The sequence below is a fragment of the Lycorma delicatula genome, chromosome 7 (genome assembly GCF_047948215.1).
Source record: "Lycorma delicatula isolate Av1 chromosome 7, ASM4794821v1, whole genome shotgun sequence".
Taxonomy (NCBI): Eukaryota; Metazoa; Arthropoda; class Insecta; order Hemiptera; family Fulgoridae; genus Lycorma; species Lycorma delicatula.
This window is the reverse complement of record NC_134461.1, coordinates 80,838,646-80,852,587: the sequence shown is the minus strand read 5'-3', so window position 1 is coordinate 80,852,587 and position 13,942 is coordinate 80,838,646. Positions and strand designations below refer to the sequence as shown.

The window sequence follows — 13,942 nt, the reverse complement described above, 5'->3', positions numbered from 1 at the left end:
AAACAGAAATGAGGCTTTATCAAGTTTTAAACTTGATGATGGGCTGTTCCTGCAGCAAAGGATATTTAGATCATTTTCCAACATATTGATGCATACTTTACTTCAAAGTATTTTTTTTTTAATATAAATCATAATACCAAACCACATGTCCACACTGCTTCAATCTTAACCACTATGCATCTTTTTAAAAGTAAATTGTATTGAAAACTGTTGATCTGTTTGTAGCATTTATTCCAATATAGTATTTCAGTTAAAAAGAAATAAGCTCTCACAAAGAAATATTTAGCTTAACTTTTTACAAATTGCAGATAGTGATATCCTAATTAAGAGGTTTGCTGATGTATGATGACAAAGCTGACTTCTAGAATTAGTGTGTTTAATCAATTAACTTAAGAAAATATGGATTAGATACAAGAATATATGTTAATAATAAAAAAGCCGAGTAAAGATGGTTATTTTTTATATTACATCAAATTTTTGTAAAAAAGTTTTTAAAGAACCTTATCAAATGAGTTGGTAAAATAAATAGAAATCCAAAATGATTAAATTTCAAAAATGCATAGAATAAAATTGAATCAAAAAAAAGTAAAACTAGAATTTGCAACACAACCAACTTTAATAGGCATAATTCTAACAGAAGATTTCACGTTACACTAAAATTAGCTAAATCAAACGAAAAAACTTAACGTAGTTAAGTTGATGTGTTAAATGGATAATGGTTGTAAGTATTATAAGTATTCCAATTTTTTCTGTTTGAAAAATGTTCAAATCTGTTAAGTGCACAACACTTCAGTATATAATTCAATTGTATAATTTCAAACATTTATAACCTACATTTAATAGTTGTATCAGCAATATACAAAAAAAATTACTGGATTTGAACAGAGACTAAAATTGTTTGAACAAAAACGACAATAAAGAATATGAATATATATACACAAAAGCTTACGAGTAATTGGTAGTTACTGGAATTCTCATGGAAGACCCAGGCAATAAAACATCATTACAAATGAATAACAACGGCAGTTTTTTCGGAATATTTGAAACTGTCGCCATAATTCACAATTTACTACCGAACAAACTATTTCAAGTAACCTTAAAGAAAGTATAAACAAACTGCGAAATCATCCCGTGAAATCATCAGCTGATCAACTTTTGAGTTCTAAATCATTAGAATACAGTTCATGAAATCATCCAAACCATAATGACATACGGTTCACTTTCCAGTTACATTTTCGTAGTTTAGAACACAAAATGCCCGAAATGAAGGATTATTCATCACTGATTCGTTTGTGATAACTAAGGATCTACGAAAGTTTAAATTATAGAAGTTCTATATGATTAAGAATATGACTGATTGTATAATCTTACACTTTTTGAGGCTAAGCTTCATGATGAACCTTTAACAATTTTGCTAAGCTTCTCATCCATACATGTTGCCTACTTTTTGCTCTCTTAATTTTTTGCACAGATCAATCAAGAGATTATTTATATAGTGATTAAAAAGTTAACGACAATTTTTCGGGAAATAATTTGAGACTCCATCACAAGAAAATAATTTCCTATAAATATATGTCAGGAAATGCCTTCCTATTCGAGGTACGGCTAGGGAAATATTTCACCCTGATTTCTGCTCCAAGGGTAAAATGAAATCACACTGATTTGTCCAAATTAAGGGTTTGATTAAAATTTGACAAATTCACTAAGTTTGTTTCCCTTAAGGAAACAAATTTATGCCCAGAAAAGTTGAACAAGCCCCAAAACTGTATGTCTAATAGTTTCCGAGAAACATGTTGCAAAGCCCCAAAAATTTGAGTCTAAAAAAGGCGTTTTTAAGTATCTTTAGTTAATTTTGTTAAATTTCCAATGAACAAAAAAAAAATTCTAACAAAGTTTTAGAGAATTTAATTAAGAAAATATTTACGTAAATATAGGCAGTACAATTTTAGAAATTGAACATTAACTTAAAGTAAAATATCCCAGGAAAACTTTTTTAAATACTACAAAAATCTTAGTATGCTTAAAAATGATCGAACCTAATCTATCATTCCTCTCAAGATATATAAACCAGTTATCAATGAAAAGTCTATTAAGATTTCCCGAACGAACGTTTTTATTTTTATTGCTGTTCTCTCAATTATTAATTCATTTCTAACTAAACTATTAACTTCTACTTACGCTACGTACGTTAAATTAATTCATTTATCTCCTATTTTAGCGGTTTTATGGCAGATTTATTTTCGATTATAAAAAAAGTTAGTTTTTCTTCCATTTTGGGGACTTTCACTTAATTTAAAAAATTGTTAATTATATAATTTATGCATTTTAGTAAACCTTACATCGGTGCATTTGAACAAAGTTGATAGCTTACACTGTTATTCCATAGTTATTATTATTTTTTTAATCCATCTCGGATCTTTAAGTCATATCTACATATTGTATTTTTGTGAAATGGCATATGACATTAATTAATAAATAAATTACAAAATTTTAATTTTGGCGACCATTTTGAGATAACCTCGACGGCCGATTGCGGCCATTCATGTATTTTTTTAATTCTCTAACGAAGATTAATTCAAATCCAAAATCAAAATCACAGACAAAAAGTGTTCACACACACACACACACACATTAAATTCAATAACGAATGATCAGTTTGTTATAAAGCTTAAATATTGCATGGATATTGCCAATAGATTTACAATCCCACATGGATCTTGTGGATGGTGTCTTCAGAGTTTGTGAGAATTTTTGCAGAAAATATTTATCTATGTGTTAAACATCTCTAATCTTATTTTGCTTTGGTGAATCATTATTTGATGCACATGAGTAGTTCCTGTTTTTTAAATTCACTGTATATATGAAATTAGTAACGGCTGCAAGTATTTTGTCAGGATTAATTAAATACAACATTTTATTCAACTTGACATGAAATATATAGATCACAATGTCGACTTTATTATTTGGGAGCAATGGTTAAAGGGAACCAGGTAAGCAACTTAAAACCAAATTGCGAATATACTAAACACAATTGCGACATGTAACTTTTAATGAATGAAATGAATCTAAATTAAAGTCTGTATTTACATTAGCAAATGTTTATATATTTACTATATTTTTACAACAGATGTTCAAAATGAGCTCCCTTTGTAGAGCCCTTTAGCGCTCATGATCACATTGAGAATCATCTGAAGCAAAATATTGTTTTAATGCCATCAATTTCTTGTTGAATGTTTGCTTATCAGTACTATAGGGATTTGATTCGTAAACTCTATTCTTCAAATAGCACCAAAGGAAAAAATCTCATACAAATCTGGAAAACATGGAGACCACTGCCCTCTGCTGACAGTTTGTTCTTTAATAAAAGCTGCATGAACACGTACTAGAGAACTGTTTGATGTGTAACATGTTGCTTTGTCTTGTTGGAAGAAGCTCTTTTTCATGATTTGTTGATGAGCGTAGAATTCTTTGAAAATTGTATCGCTATTTTACTGACAGTCTGTCAAAAGATACAATTACCAGAAACAGATTATCCATAACCAATTTCCTCATCATAAATTATACATTCACACATTTGGTGAGGATTTTCCAACATCCATTATCTGGTATTGTGCTCAGATAAATGCAACCGTGCCTAATCAGATATGAAATATAGCATCAGATCTGTCTGTCCATGGACAATGTTTTTGAGAAGTCAGTTGCAATAATTAAGAAGTTTCAGTTTGTCTATGCTAAGTAGTTGCATAGTTGATACATGATGCAGTTTGAAATTTAAATCGTGAATAATCTTACAGCAAGATGCATGCATATTTTACACCATTTTGTTTTGGTAACTGATACATAGATTTTTTCAACTGGTGAAAATTCTTTTTTTAATATCGGCTCTAGCCTATGGAGTCACCTATTTAATTTTGTATTTGTAACCAATCCCTTATATGCCATTTTTTAACCAAATTGTATGTGCTGTTGTTTGCTGGGTTAATGGTATTCGGAAATTTTTTCACAAATATTTGATGCAGTTCTTTAAAGGATCCAGAACACCAAAGGCTTTCACTGCAGCAACCCTTTCCTTGATAGAATTAAACATTTTATAAAAACACAACTGCAAAGAATATAACTGTACTGTAATGAAGAATGAACAGTTTACAACAGATAACAAGAGGCAACAGCAGTAATATTCACAACCAATAGTGGCATTAGCAGTAACAGTAACAGTAGCAGCGCTAAAGGTAAACTCAAATAACTAAAGTTTGAACCGGCTCGTTTCAGTTTTAAGTTCATCATCCAAATTTTACTATATAAAATATGATGGATTAAAGTGAAAATGAAAAATTCATCTGGTTTACAGATTTTCAAACCTTTGGCATGTCATTTTAATAGTTCTGCATCATATTTCATAAACTCCCAGTAAAATATGAAGGAAATAATACTATGTGCCCAGTTTTTTCCTTGAGTTTCATATTTAGCATTTAATGTGTCTTCATATTCTAAATAAGTTTCTATTTTTAATATGTTTTGTTGAAATCTGACAAATTTGAATCAATTGCTCTCAATTCAACAATCACTTGTTGCATTAGCTTACTTATGTTTAGAAATGTATTGAATTTCTTAAAAAACTAACCTCTCTAATAGATATCTTCTATGTACTGTTTTTATATGCACTTGTATGTAATGTTGATAAACTTTAGTTTGTCACATCCCATCCTCTTTTATGATGACATGCCAGTCACTTTTCTTTAATGTCAAACCTAAACACAACTGCAATGGATCATACTAAATTTTGTTACTGTCAATTTTTGTTTACCTCTAGATACACTACTCAGTATAATGGGGTGCTCCATCCCAGTTCATCATAAAAGACCAAAACGGCTTGCTTGTTTGACTCTCTGGATAGTTCACGGTAATTGGCTTGGGTGTGTACTGTTGTATGTTGCAGCTAGGGTACTGGATATGGAGCAGCTTATAGAATTGCTATATACCCAATGCACCAGATATACATTGAAGGAGAAGGCCTGGAGTGATCTTGAAGTAGTCTTGGAGAACTAAATTTATAGAGAAGAATTAAATTAAATAGAATACACGTTTTCATTGTCACTTCTTTTACTTTCATCAATATATATTACATTTATCATAAAATCATATTGGACACCAAAGCACCTTGTCAGAGGACATCCTACGCACTGATGTTTGAACAATCATCCAGTGACAGGATTGTAAGTGAAACTGCAAACACATAGAATGTGTCATTTCATGGGGGAGACTCTGGGGAGTGAATGCCATATTGCAAACACTTCAAAAATTTACAAGATCCATCACATCAACTGTCGAATGGAGATATACATGCTTTACAAAAAGGAACAAGATAATCAATCCTATTTTATGTGCCAAGGTTAGGTAAAAATTGAAATTATCTGATATTCAAACATTTTTTCATGATGTGTTCTATTTTCAAGGCAGACTAAAAACCAATTTGTGGTCAGAGTTAAGTTTCAAAACCCCCTGCTACTAAAATTCTGTAGCTCACTAAATTGCACTGAGCAACAAATATTGAAGTATTGCTGCATTCTAACCATTAATTTTTAAATATCTTCTACTTTTGGGGGTAATAAAAACTCAGTAGTTTGTGTAGTTTATACTCACCTCTTCTAGCCTTCTTGTTGAAACCTTTGTCCCCCCTAAACCAATGAAAATTTAAACAGTCCTACATTCAGAGAGTTTTAAAAAAATAATTCCATTTCAAAGAAAACTTTAAAGTCGCGATGATGTTAAATTGTTTGAGATGCCATGTAATCTACCCTTCTAGACCCTAGCCTCTGCAATTAAAAATATTTCGGTATTAAAACTAATCTTTATAAGTGTTCTGCTTTCAAGTAAAAGCCTATAGTGATAAAAGAAATTTCCAACTTCTTTTATCTCTCAGTAAAAGCTCTGGTAAAATTGATTCCTAGTAGGTTAAAATGATAATGAACAATTTTCATTTGTTAATTTAGTAATTTTGCTTGCTAGTTTTATAAAATAGTTTAAATAATAGAAGGAAAATTAAAAAGCTTAATATTATTTTTTAATAAAAAAATGAGTTGTTTCATCAGTATTACCGATAAAATTTCTAAAACAATACTTTAACTTTTAAAAAGAAGAAAGCAATTAATTTCCTTTATACAACCAAAGAATAAAAATATTGTTAATAAGTAGGTAGGTTGATTGCCTTTTTTAAATACGCAACCTATAGAGAATCATGTCTGGTAAGAGTTTAATTGTTAATATTATTTTAAGCAGATTCTTTTATTATTAATTATGTAAAAATGTTGAGGATTAACTTATTTAAATGTCGCTTTGCTGCATTGATCACAGGACTTCTCGCAGCGCACTCTAGATTAGAATTAAGTGGATTGAGGTTATGGTATTGTTTGTTTAGAAATTAAAACTTGCCTCTGCGTTAGTTGAAATAAACAGAAAAGCTACTTTGCACTTACATTTTTTACTTGTTTATATATATTGTGATAAGGTGTACTAATAGTAGATTTTAAAGTATACTATAAAATGGGAGACGGTAAGTTTAACTTTTTACCTGTGCGAGTTTATAATTTGGTAAGCATATTCAACTGAATGCATTGCTTATTATTTTATACTTATAGAACTGATTGTTTTAAAATTAACATCGTAATTATCAGTCTGCAGTGTTTAGTTGGTGTGTTGCAAGAATTTCTTTTATAGTTAGCATTTATTTTTTTTTTAAATCGCTTAGGTTAACATGTAAGTTTTTGAATGATCTTACAGAAACTTCCAAGATCAGTAATAATTTTAAGTGTTCATAATACTGTGTCAAGGTTCGTATTGACTACTTTGGAGCATTATGTTTATTTTACTTTTATAAATAAAAAAAGATTTAAAAGATCTGACGTTTTTGGCCGGAAAAATTTAATTATATTCACTGAAGTGCCTACAAAATGAAATCAATAAACTGAATTTATAAAAATGTTAATTAATAAACTTTTGTAAATGATCATAATTTATTTAAATGCTAGTGAATTGATATTTTGAAACAGAAATAGAATTTTATGTATTTATAGATATCATTTTACTTCCATATTTTAAATATAAATAAAATTGCAGTAATTTGCTTCTCAAGGTGACTACCATTGTTAATCACAATGCTAGAATGATAATGCCCACCCTGAAATTGTTTGTATTTGTAACAAGTTGAGACTACTGTTTTTCTTTGAAGTATTTAAATCAGTTGCTAAGCTTATCATTGTTATTAAATAATTAAGCCTTCATATACCTCTGTCTAAAACATATTACATCTAAATAAGGACATATTTCTAAATAAGAAAAGTTATGTTTTCTTTTTGCAGACATGGGCTTTGAGATCTTTTGGAACAATTATATAAATAGATCTTTTTATAAGTAAGAATTGAAACATGCTAAAAAAAATCAAAATAATTTTTTTCAAATTAGAGAAAAGACCTACAGAAAAACCTTTATGTCCCAGTTTCTGTTTATAATTAATTACCTAACAATTTAAAATGTCTTCTGATCAATTCAGTTAAAATTAAATGGCTTTCTTTTTCAGAAACAGTATTACTTTGTATTTTTCAAGTAATGTTCATTTAACCTGGATTTTCTGTTTATATATTTATTTAACTATATGTAGCCACTTATTTTATTTATATAGTCAAGTGATTGTTATTTCATGCCACTATTGTTTTTATGTATTTTAACTGTTTTTTTCTCCATTAATGTTGCACTTGGTAATTCTGTTCTGTGAAGTTTTTTTTATGGTTTTCCTGTTAAACACTAAGCATTTCCTTTTTCTTGCCGTAAATAGTACATCTGCTGTCTGTGATAATGTATAATTAATTATATATTATGATTGAATAAATCATTTACATATTTTATTAATTAAAACATTATGGTCAACTTATAAGACGAGTCTTAAATAATCTTACAGTATTCTCATGTTTCTGGTTTAGTACATAAGAAATGTACACTAGAAATATTAATTAATAATTTGTTAAAAAATAAATACATTTAACATTAGTTTTAGTATTGTTATTATACTTAAATTTTTTAGAATGGTTGCCACAGTTGGTAGTAAAGGTTAGTAATTAGTAAACAACTACTACCAACAATGACTATTTTGTAAATATTCCCATAGCATCACAGAAGTTTTGTTTATTATAGAAATATGTGTTCATTGTCTGTAATAAATCAGAATACACAATCAATATTATTAATCTTGGTTTCATGGTGCAAATAAGTAACAAATTTAAAATGTTTAATCTTTGATTATTATATATGAATTGTATATTGCAATTACCAGTGATTTATAAGGAACCTATTCAATAATTTTTTATATAGTTACACTTAAAAGTTGTAATAGTATTATTATTTGTAGATAAGTAACAGAATATATTTATTGAAATTAATATTTTTTTCACTTGCTACTTTTGGTTTTAGTTTATTTTCAGTGAGATTTCTGCATCAGAATTAAAAAAAAATTAATTAAAAACAATTTAGAATTTTAAAATTATATAAAATGTGTCCGAGATGGTAACTATACTCTATAATTTTAATATTTTAAATTGCATCTAATTAAATGTCTTCAAAAAATAAAAACTGAAGCATAGATCTTTGTGAAAGTACTAAATGTGGTTAAAATGCAGAAGCAGCAGTAATTTAAAAAAATAATTTTAATAATAATTTTTGGAGAATAAAGCAATTATTAAGGATGCTATAAGTTAGTTTCTTGTGTGGCTAATAATCCAGTAATGATAATTTTTAATGATAAATGTCTCTGATTTGATAAAGTGTGTGTTGATGTGTGACTGTGATTTAATAAAGTAGTAAAGTAATAGAGTAGACTAAAATTTTGTTCATTTTTTTCTTATCACATCTAGAACAAGACATTTTTTAAAATACTTCATTTTTTCATAAAAAAACTACGTTTTTCATTAATACAGTTTTACTGTATTTCGCTCCTGCTTTATTAGCATATTATTTTCATTATTTTTGGTGCAGCATCTGTAAATCAAAACGATTAGAGAATAGTATGATATTAAATGAGTAAATTTTAATAATGGTATTGTTTTGAAAAGAATAAATATGCTAACTATGACTGCATTCTCAGAAAGTTTACCATGTATGTAATTATTTGTTTACTGCTGCATTTCTGAATTAAGAAATAAATCTGTACAATTGGCTGGATAATTTAATCTCAATTTTAATCTAAGTCTTGTTGGTAATCTCCAAAATTTCCATAAAAAATGTTTTATTTAGATTTATTTTCTCAAATTTAAATTAGTGTATTTTTTTGTTGTAATAACAGAAGATGTGATTAAAAGAAAACTGATTATTGATGGTGATGGTACTGGTGATGACAGACGACTTAATGTTTTACTAAAGTCATTTATTAAATGGTGTAATACAACAAATGAAACTCCAAATGAAAGGTAAACTATGTGTTTATATACTTTATTGTAATTACAAAATATAAAAGTTGATTTCCGAGACATAAATGAAATTCACATTATTGTCTAAATGATGTATTTATATAATTAATGTATCTGAAATAATTTGTATTTCAGATATCCTGATGCATTGATATGGTAGTTGTATATAAAACTGTTTTATATTTGTTTATAATAAAATCTGACCTGGAATGAATAAATAATTTATACTTTTTATAAAAATGTAAAATACTTGCTTTTTATATACTTTGCAATCTACTTTCAGAACTTTCATCTTCTATTGATCATAGGAATTTTATAGTTTTCTCTAAAAGTTTAGAGAAAAATTATTAACATTCATTATTTTACTGTAACTTTGGCTGTTGGAATTTTACACCATTTAACAGGATTCTTTGAGATGTTTAGCAGAACTACCAGGTTTAAGGAGAAACTCTATAAATTTATCAAGGTCCCTTTTTAACAAGTTATATTGGTTGGAAGTTTTAAGTAGTATCAATAGAACTATGCAACTGCTGATGTTTTTCTGAATTATCTATTTTTTTAAGTAGTATCAATAGAACTTAATGCAACTGCTGATGTTTTTCTGAATTATCTATTTTTATTTTATTTAACTGCACTTATGTAACAATTTTTTTTCTTTTAAGCCAGTTGATGCAGGATAGGATATTGGCACAATTATCACAATGTGAATATGCTTTTTCAAAATCCAGATTGTGTGCTGCAATGAGTGCTGCTGAACTAGAAAATTATAATAATTTATCAAAACAAATTGAATGTGATATTGAAAGTGCCAAAGAAGATATTGCAGCGACAAAAATAAGATTTCAAGAAGCTAAGACTGTTCGTAAGAATAGAGTAGAATATGAATTGCTGGCAAAGATTATTAATGAACAACCCGATAGAAAACAGACACATGAAAAATTATCTTTATTGCAAAAAGAACTTCAGAATTTAGAGGTATATATTTACTAAATATTATAAATTTAATTAGTAGTAGCATTTTAAAAGTTTAGAGCTGAAAATTATTGATAATGAGACCATTTTACTTGTGTGTACTGCCAAATCATGATATATTTTTTTTTTTTGTAAAAATACCATTCATGTTTTTCCTATAAATGCATAAATATCTGACTATTGTCATTCACAAGTTGTTTATTTTTATTTATTTAGTTAAATAAGAAAAAATTCTTATATTTTTCATAAGCTTACATTTTTTTTCTTTAGGAGACTCGTCAGCTTCTTGAGGAAAAACTTGATTTACGAAGAAAACAGTTTCATGTTCTTGTTGCTTCTATACGTCAACTGCAAGCATTATTAGATGAAAATGATGACGATAATAGTAATAACAAAGTTAACGATCCAATGGAAACTGATGAAATTTGTGAAGTAGAAGTTGTATCAACTTCTACACTGGAAAAAAATCCTTTATGGACAGAAGTAATTAACTAATGCATTATTACTAAATGTTATACCTGTGAATTAAGCATACATTTTTCATTCATTCTTCAAAATAAATATGTATATACATAATTGACTTCTTATTAATTCCTATAACTGTTTAATATAATGTATATATGTTAATGTAGTAAGCTCTTTCCTCTTAAAATAATGGTGCATGTCTTAGTTATGTTCACATTTTCCCTCTAATAGCCCTTAAGGGGTAAGGAATACTTTAAAATTTACTAAAGTTTGTAAAAGTATATGAATATTCAGCCCCTAAGAACAGACTAATTTACTGAGGCCCTAGCCTAATTATCTTACTAAGTTAACTTAACTGATTTTAATCAAAAAACTAGCAGGTTGGTTGGTATTTGCCAAGATTCAAGCTTAAGGTTGTACACTATTTCAAAAATGTGCCAGGGATGGCACATCTTTGAATCTTGTTATTCTCTCCCTTGAGAATATCATTTTAGTGAAAAATTCATCTATCAAAATATTTATTAATCCCAAGAATTCTTATTTTTATTGTTGTACTTTTGGGAGAGGATTAAATTAAAACCTTCCCTTTTGTTGTTTCCCTACTATTCAGTTTAATTCTTTGTAGCTCTTGTGTTGCATAACAGATTTGGAGTAATAAATTTTACAAGGAATTACTTAGTATATTACTTAATATCTCTGGGGGTTAAGGAAATATGTGTAGGTCACTTTTTGTTCAAATATTTTGTTCGGTTATTTTCTGAACAGACCTCGTATGGGGCAGATCAATCAAAGGAGTGCAAGAAAATATTTCATGGAGAGATCAACCAGTGATCCACCCACCAAGTCTATCTATATACATGAGCTCAAAGAAGTTTGAGCAAACTGGATCTGTGGTTGATAAGAAGCATATCACCTGTGAAAAGGACCAAGAACCAGAAGGAAGAAGATATTCCCAGCAAACAACATACCAGTGCAATTGGGATCTGAACCTGTAGCCATATGTAGCTTTTTACAAGAGTTAACCTACAGACCACGGATAAAGTTGTACTATATTGCACATGGCTACTGCAGGAAATGGAAAGTGGTTTACTCAATCCAAACCTTACTTCATGACAAATGAGACGTAGTTCCACCTCAGTGTGTATGTTAATTTGCAAAATTCCTGGTATTGGTCTCAAACCTACAACAAATATTTGAGATACCGCTGCATGATGTAAAGATTGTAGTGTGTTGTGTTGGGAATGAGAACCATCGGACCAATTTTCTTCAGAGATGTAGTGAATTCAGTATGTTACATACACTGCCAACATCTTCCAGCCCTTTGTAGAGCAACTGATGCCAGACGAACAATGTTTTGCATATTACCAGTGTAACAGCACATCCTTCCTTGGAAGCAAGTGCATTCAGTTTTCATACCTGACAGGACTGTTTCAAAGAATCTATGGTCTACTATGAACTATCCAGTTGTGATTTCTATTTGTGGGGCAACATGAAGGTCATGGTTTATCAGAACTATCCATGAACTCTTGATGCACAGAATATATGGAATGCCATCACTCAACATTTCCAACAGTAGTGTAGAGACAGAGAAACCCACCTATACAGGTTTTCGTTTTTCATTTACTTGTATATTATCGCCATACAGTTCATGTGTTCTTTGCTTGCTTCAAAATTTCACAAAGGGGTGGATTTATGTACCTCATAGTAGCAAACAGATAATGGAGGTGACAAACTGTTTGTCAAATTACTTAGGAGACTCTTTGCTATGTGGGTCAGACAAAAGACTAAAATAATAATAGCCAAACCTAAAATCTGAAGTATTGTCGGTTACCTTATATCATTATATGAATATGATAACCTTATATCATAAAATGCAGATTTTCCTTATTTTGGTCAGTAAATAAATTACACTGAGAAGATCCATAATTTTGTCAAATGGGACTAGCATACACTGGTGTCCTAACAAATTTACTGAATAAAAAAAGTTGCTTATAAAATTACCATTTATTTTTATTCATTTTATTTTAAGTTTAATAATATTAAAAGTGAATATAACAATAGATGTTTATACATTTACAATAAATATTGAAATAAACAGTCTTACAATTTTTTTAAAAAAGGGTCTTACAATTTTTTTAAAAAAGGAATCCTATGAATTTGAATAAATTGGCCATTCTTCCAAAATCTTATATCACTTAAAATTTTATCGAATACTTTTTTTTAAAAAACTAGTCACATTTTTAGTTTCAGATGCTTCTTTTTTCTTAGTTGGATCTGGTGCAAAACATTTCCACAATCTTAATGTTTCATCAGCTGCTGCTGAGAGTACAGTGCTTCCATCGGGTGACATTGCAAGATGTAAAACTCTTGCTGTATGACCAGTCAGTTCTGTTGCCTGTAAAAATTTAATTAACATGTTATTACTTTTACTTAAAAGCTGTTTATAATCCTTTGAGTACATCAACGATCACTTCTTATATTTTGTTATATCAATCAATGAAATAAGATGAATTAGACTATAAATAATCTTTTGTACCATTTTGTAAATTAACATCTTCATTTTTTATGTTTATTGAAAATAAAACATAAATATTGAAAATGATAATAAAAACATTACTTTAAATAATTAAGATTAAAATAAAATATTAAGATAAAAAAGAAGAGCTATATATTTATTAATTCTAATTATTTATTAATTCTACAGACTAACTAGGAAGAACATTAATGGATCCATGGTAACCATATCTCCCCATCCACTTACAAATAACCAAAATTAAATGGCACCAATGATGCATACATCAAACAAAATACAATGATGCATACATCAAATAAAAAAATTTTGAGATACACAACTTGGTCCTTATCTTCCTGCTTCCTTGACTAACTGTGACCAAAATTGAAAGCCATATTGCCCCTTGTATGTAAATCATTGACTGGATTTGCAAATTGGTGCATCCACACTGAGATATCAAGTAAAACAGCCCAACATACCCACATATGTTGATACATCCATCCTTATATATATATATATATATATATATATATATATATAT

General features: G+C 28.6%; 3 protein-coding genes across 6 annotated transcripts in view; 1 reads left to right on the top strand and 2 right to left on the bottom strand.

Moving 5' to 3' along the window:
* Positions 1–1,148, bottom strand: part of LOC142327323 (lon protease homolog 2, peroxisomal-like) — a 56,974-nt gene extending 55,826 nt beyond the window's left edge. The window contains exon 1 of the mRNA XM_075370252.1: positions 950–1,148. Within this exon, the coding sequence (XP_075226367.1) occupies positions 950–1,056 (107 nt within the window). The 5' untranslated portion in view covers positions 1,057–1,148. The remainder of the gene's footprint in view (positions 1–949) is intronic.
* Positions 1,149–6,384: 5,236 nt separating this feature from the next.
* On the top strand, positions 6,385–11,000 carry thoc7 (THO complex subunit 7). 2 transcript variants are annotated; one of them, XM_075371461.1, is made up of 4 exons: positions 6,385–6,550; positions 9,329–9,452; positions 10,181–10,427; positions 10,695–11,000. In XM_075371461.1, the coding sequence occupies exons 1-4, from the start codon at positions 6,541–6,543 to the stop codon at positions 10,917–10,919; spliced, it is 606 nt and encodes a 201-aa protein (XP_075227576.1). In that variant the 5' UTR covers positions 6,385–6,540; the 3' UTR covers positions 10,920–11,000. The 2 variants fall into 2 exon arrangements, with proteins under 2 accessions (XP_075227576.1, XP_075227575.1); XM_075371460.1 differs by having other exon boundaries at positions 10,115–10,427.
* A 1,884-nt stretch (positions 11,001–12,884) lies between these two features.
* Positions 12,885–13,942, bottom strand: part of fzy (cell division cycle 20 protein fzy) — a 54,856-nt gene continuing 53,798 nt past the window's right edge. For 2 of the 3 annotated variants that reach the window (XM_075371038.1, XM_075371039.1), the window contains exon 12: positions 12,885–13,284. In XM_075371038.1, the coding sequence (XP_075227153.1) occupies positions 13,093–13,284 (192 nt within the window). In that variant the 3' untranslated portion in view covers positions 12,885–13,092. The remainder of the gene's footprint in view (positions 13,285–13,942) is intronic. The other variant, XM_075371037.1, reaches the window with a different exon arrangement.

What these genes read in the sequence shown, in the direction of transcription:
- thoc7 (XM_075371460.1), top strand. An exon ending in AATGAAACTCCAAATGAAAG is followed by an intron (nt 9,453 to 10,114) that starts GTAAACTATGTG and finishes TTTTCTTTTAAG; the next exon opens with CCAGTTGATGCAGGATAGGA. An exon ending in AAGAACTTCAGAATTTAGAG is followed by an intron (nt 10,428 to 10,694) that starts GTATATATTTAC and finishes TTTTTTCTTTAG; the next exon opens with GAGACTCGTCAGCTTCTTGA.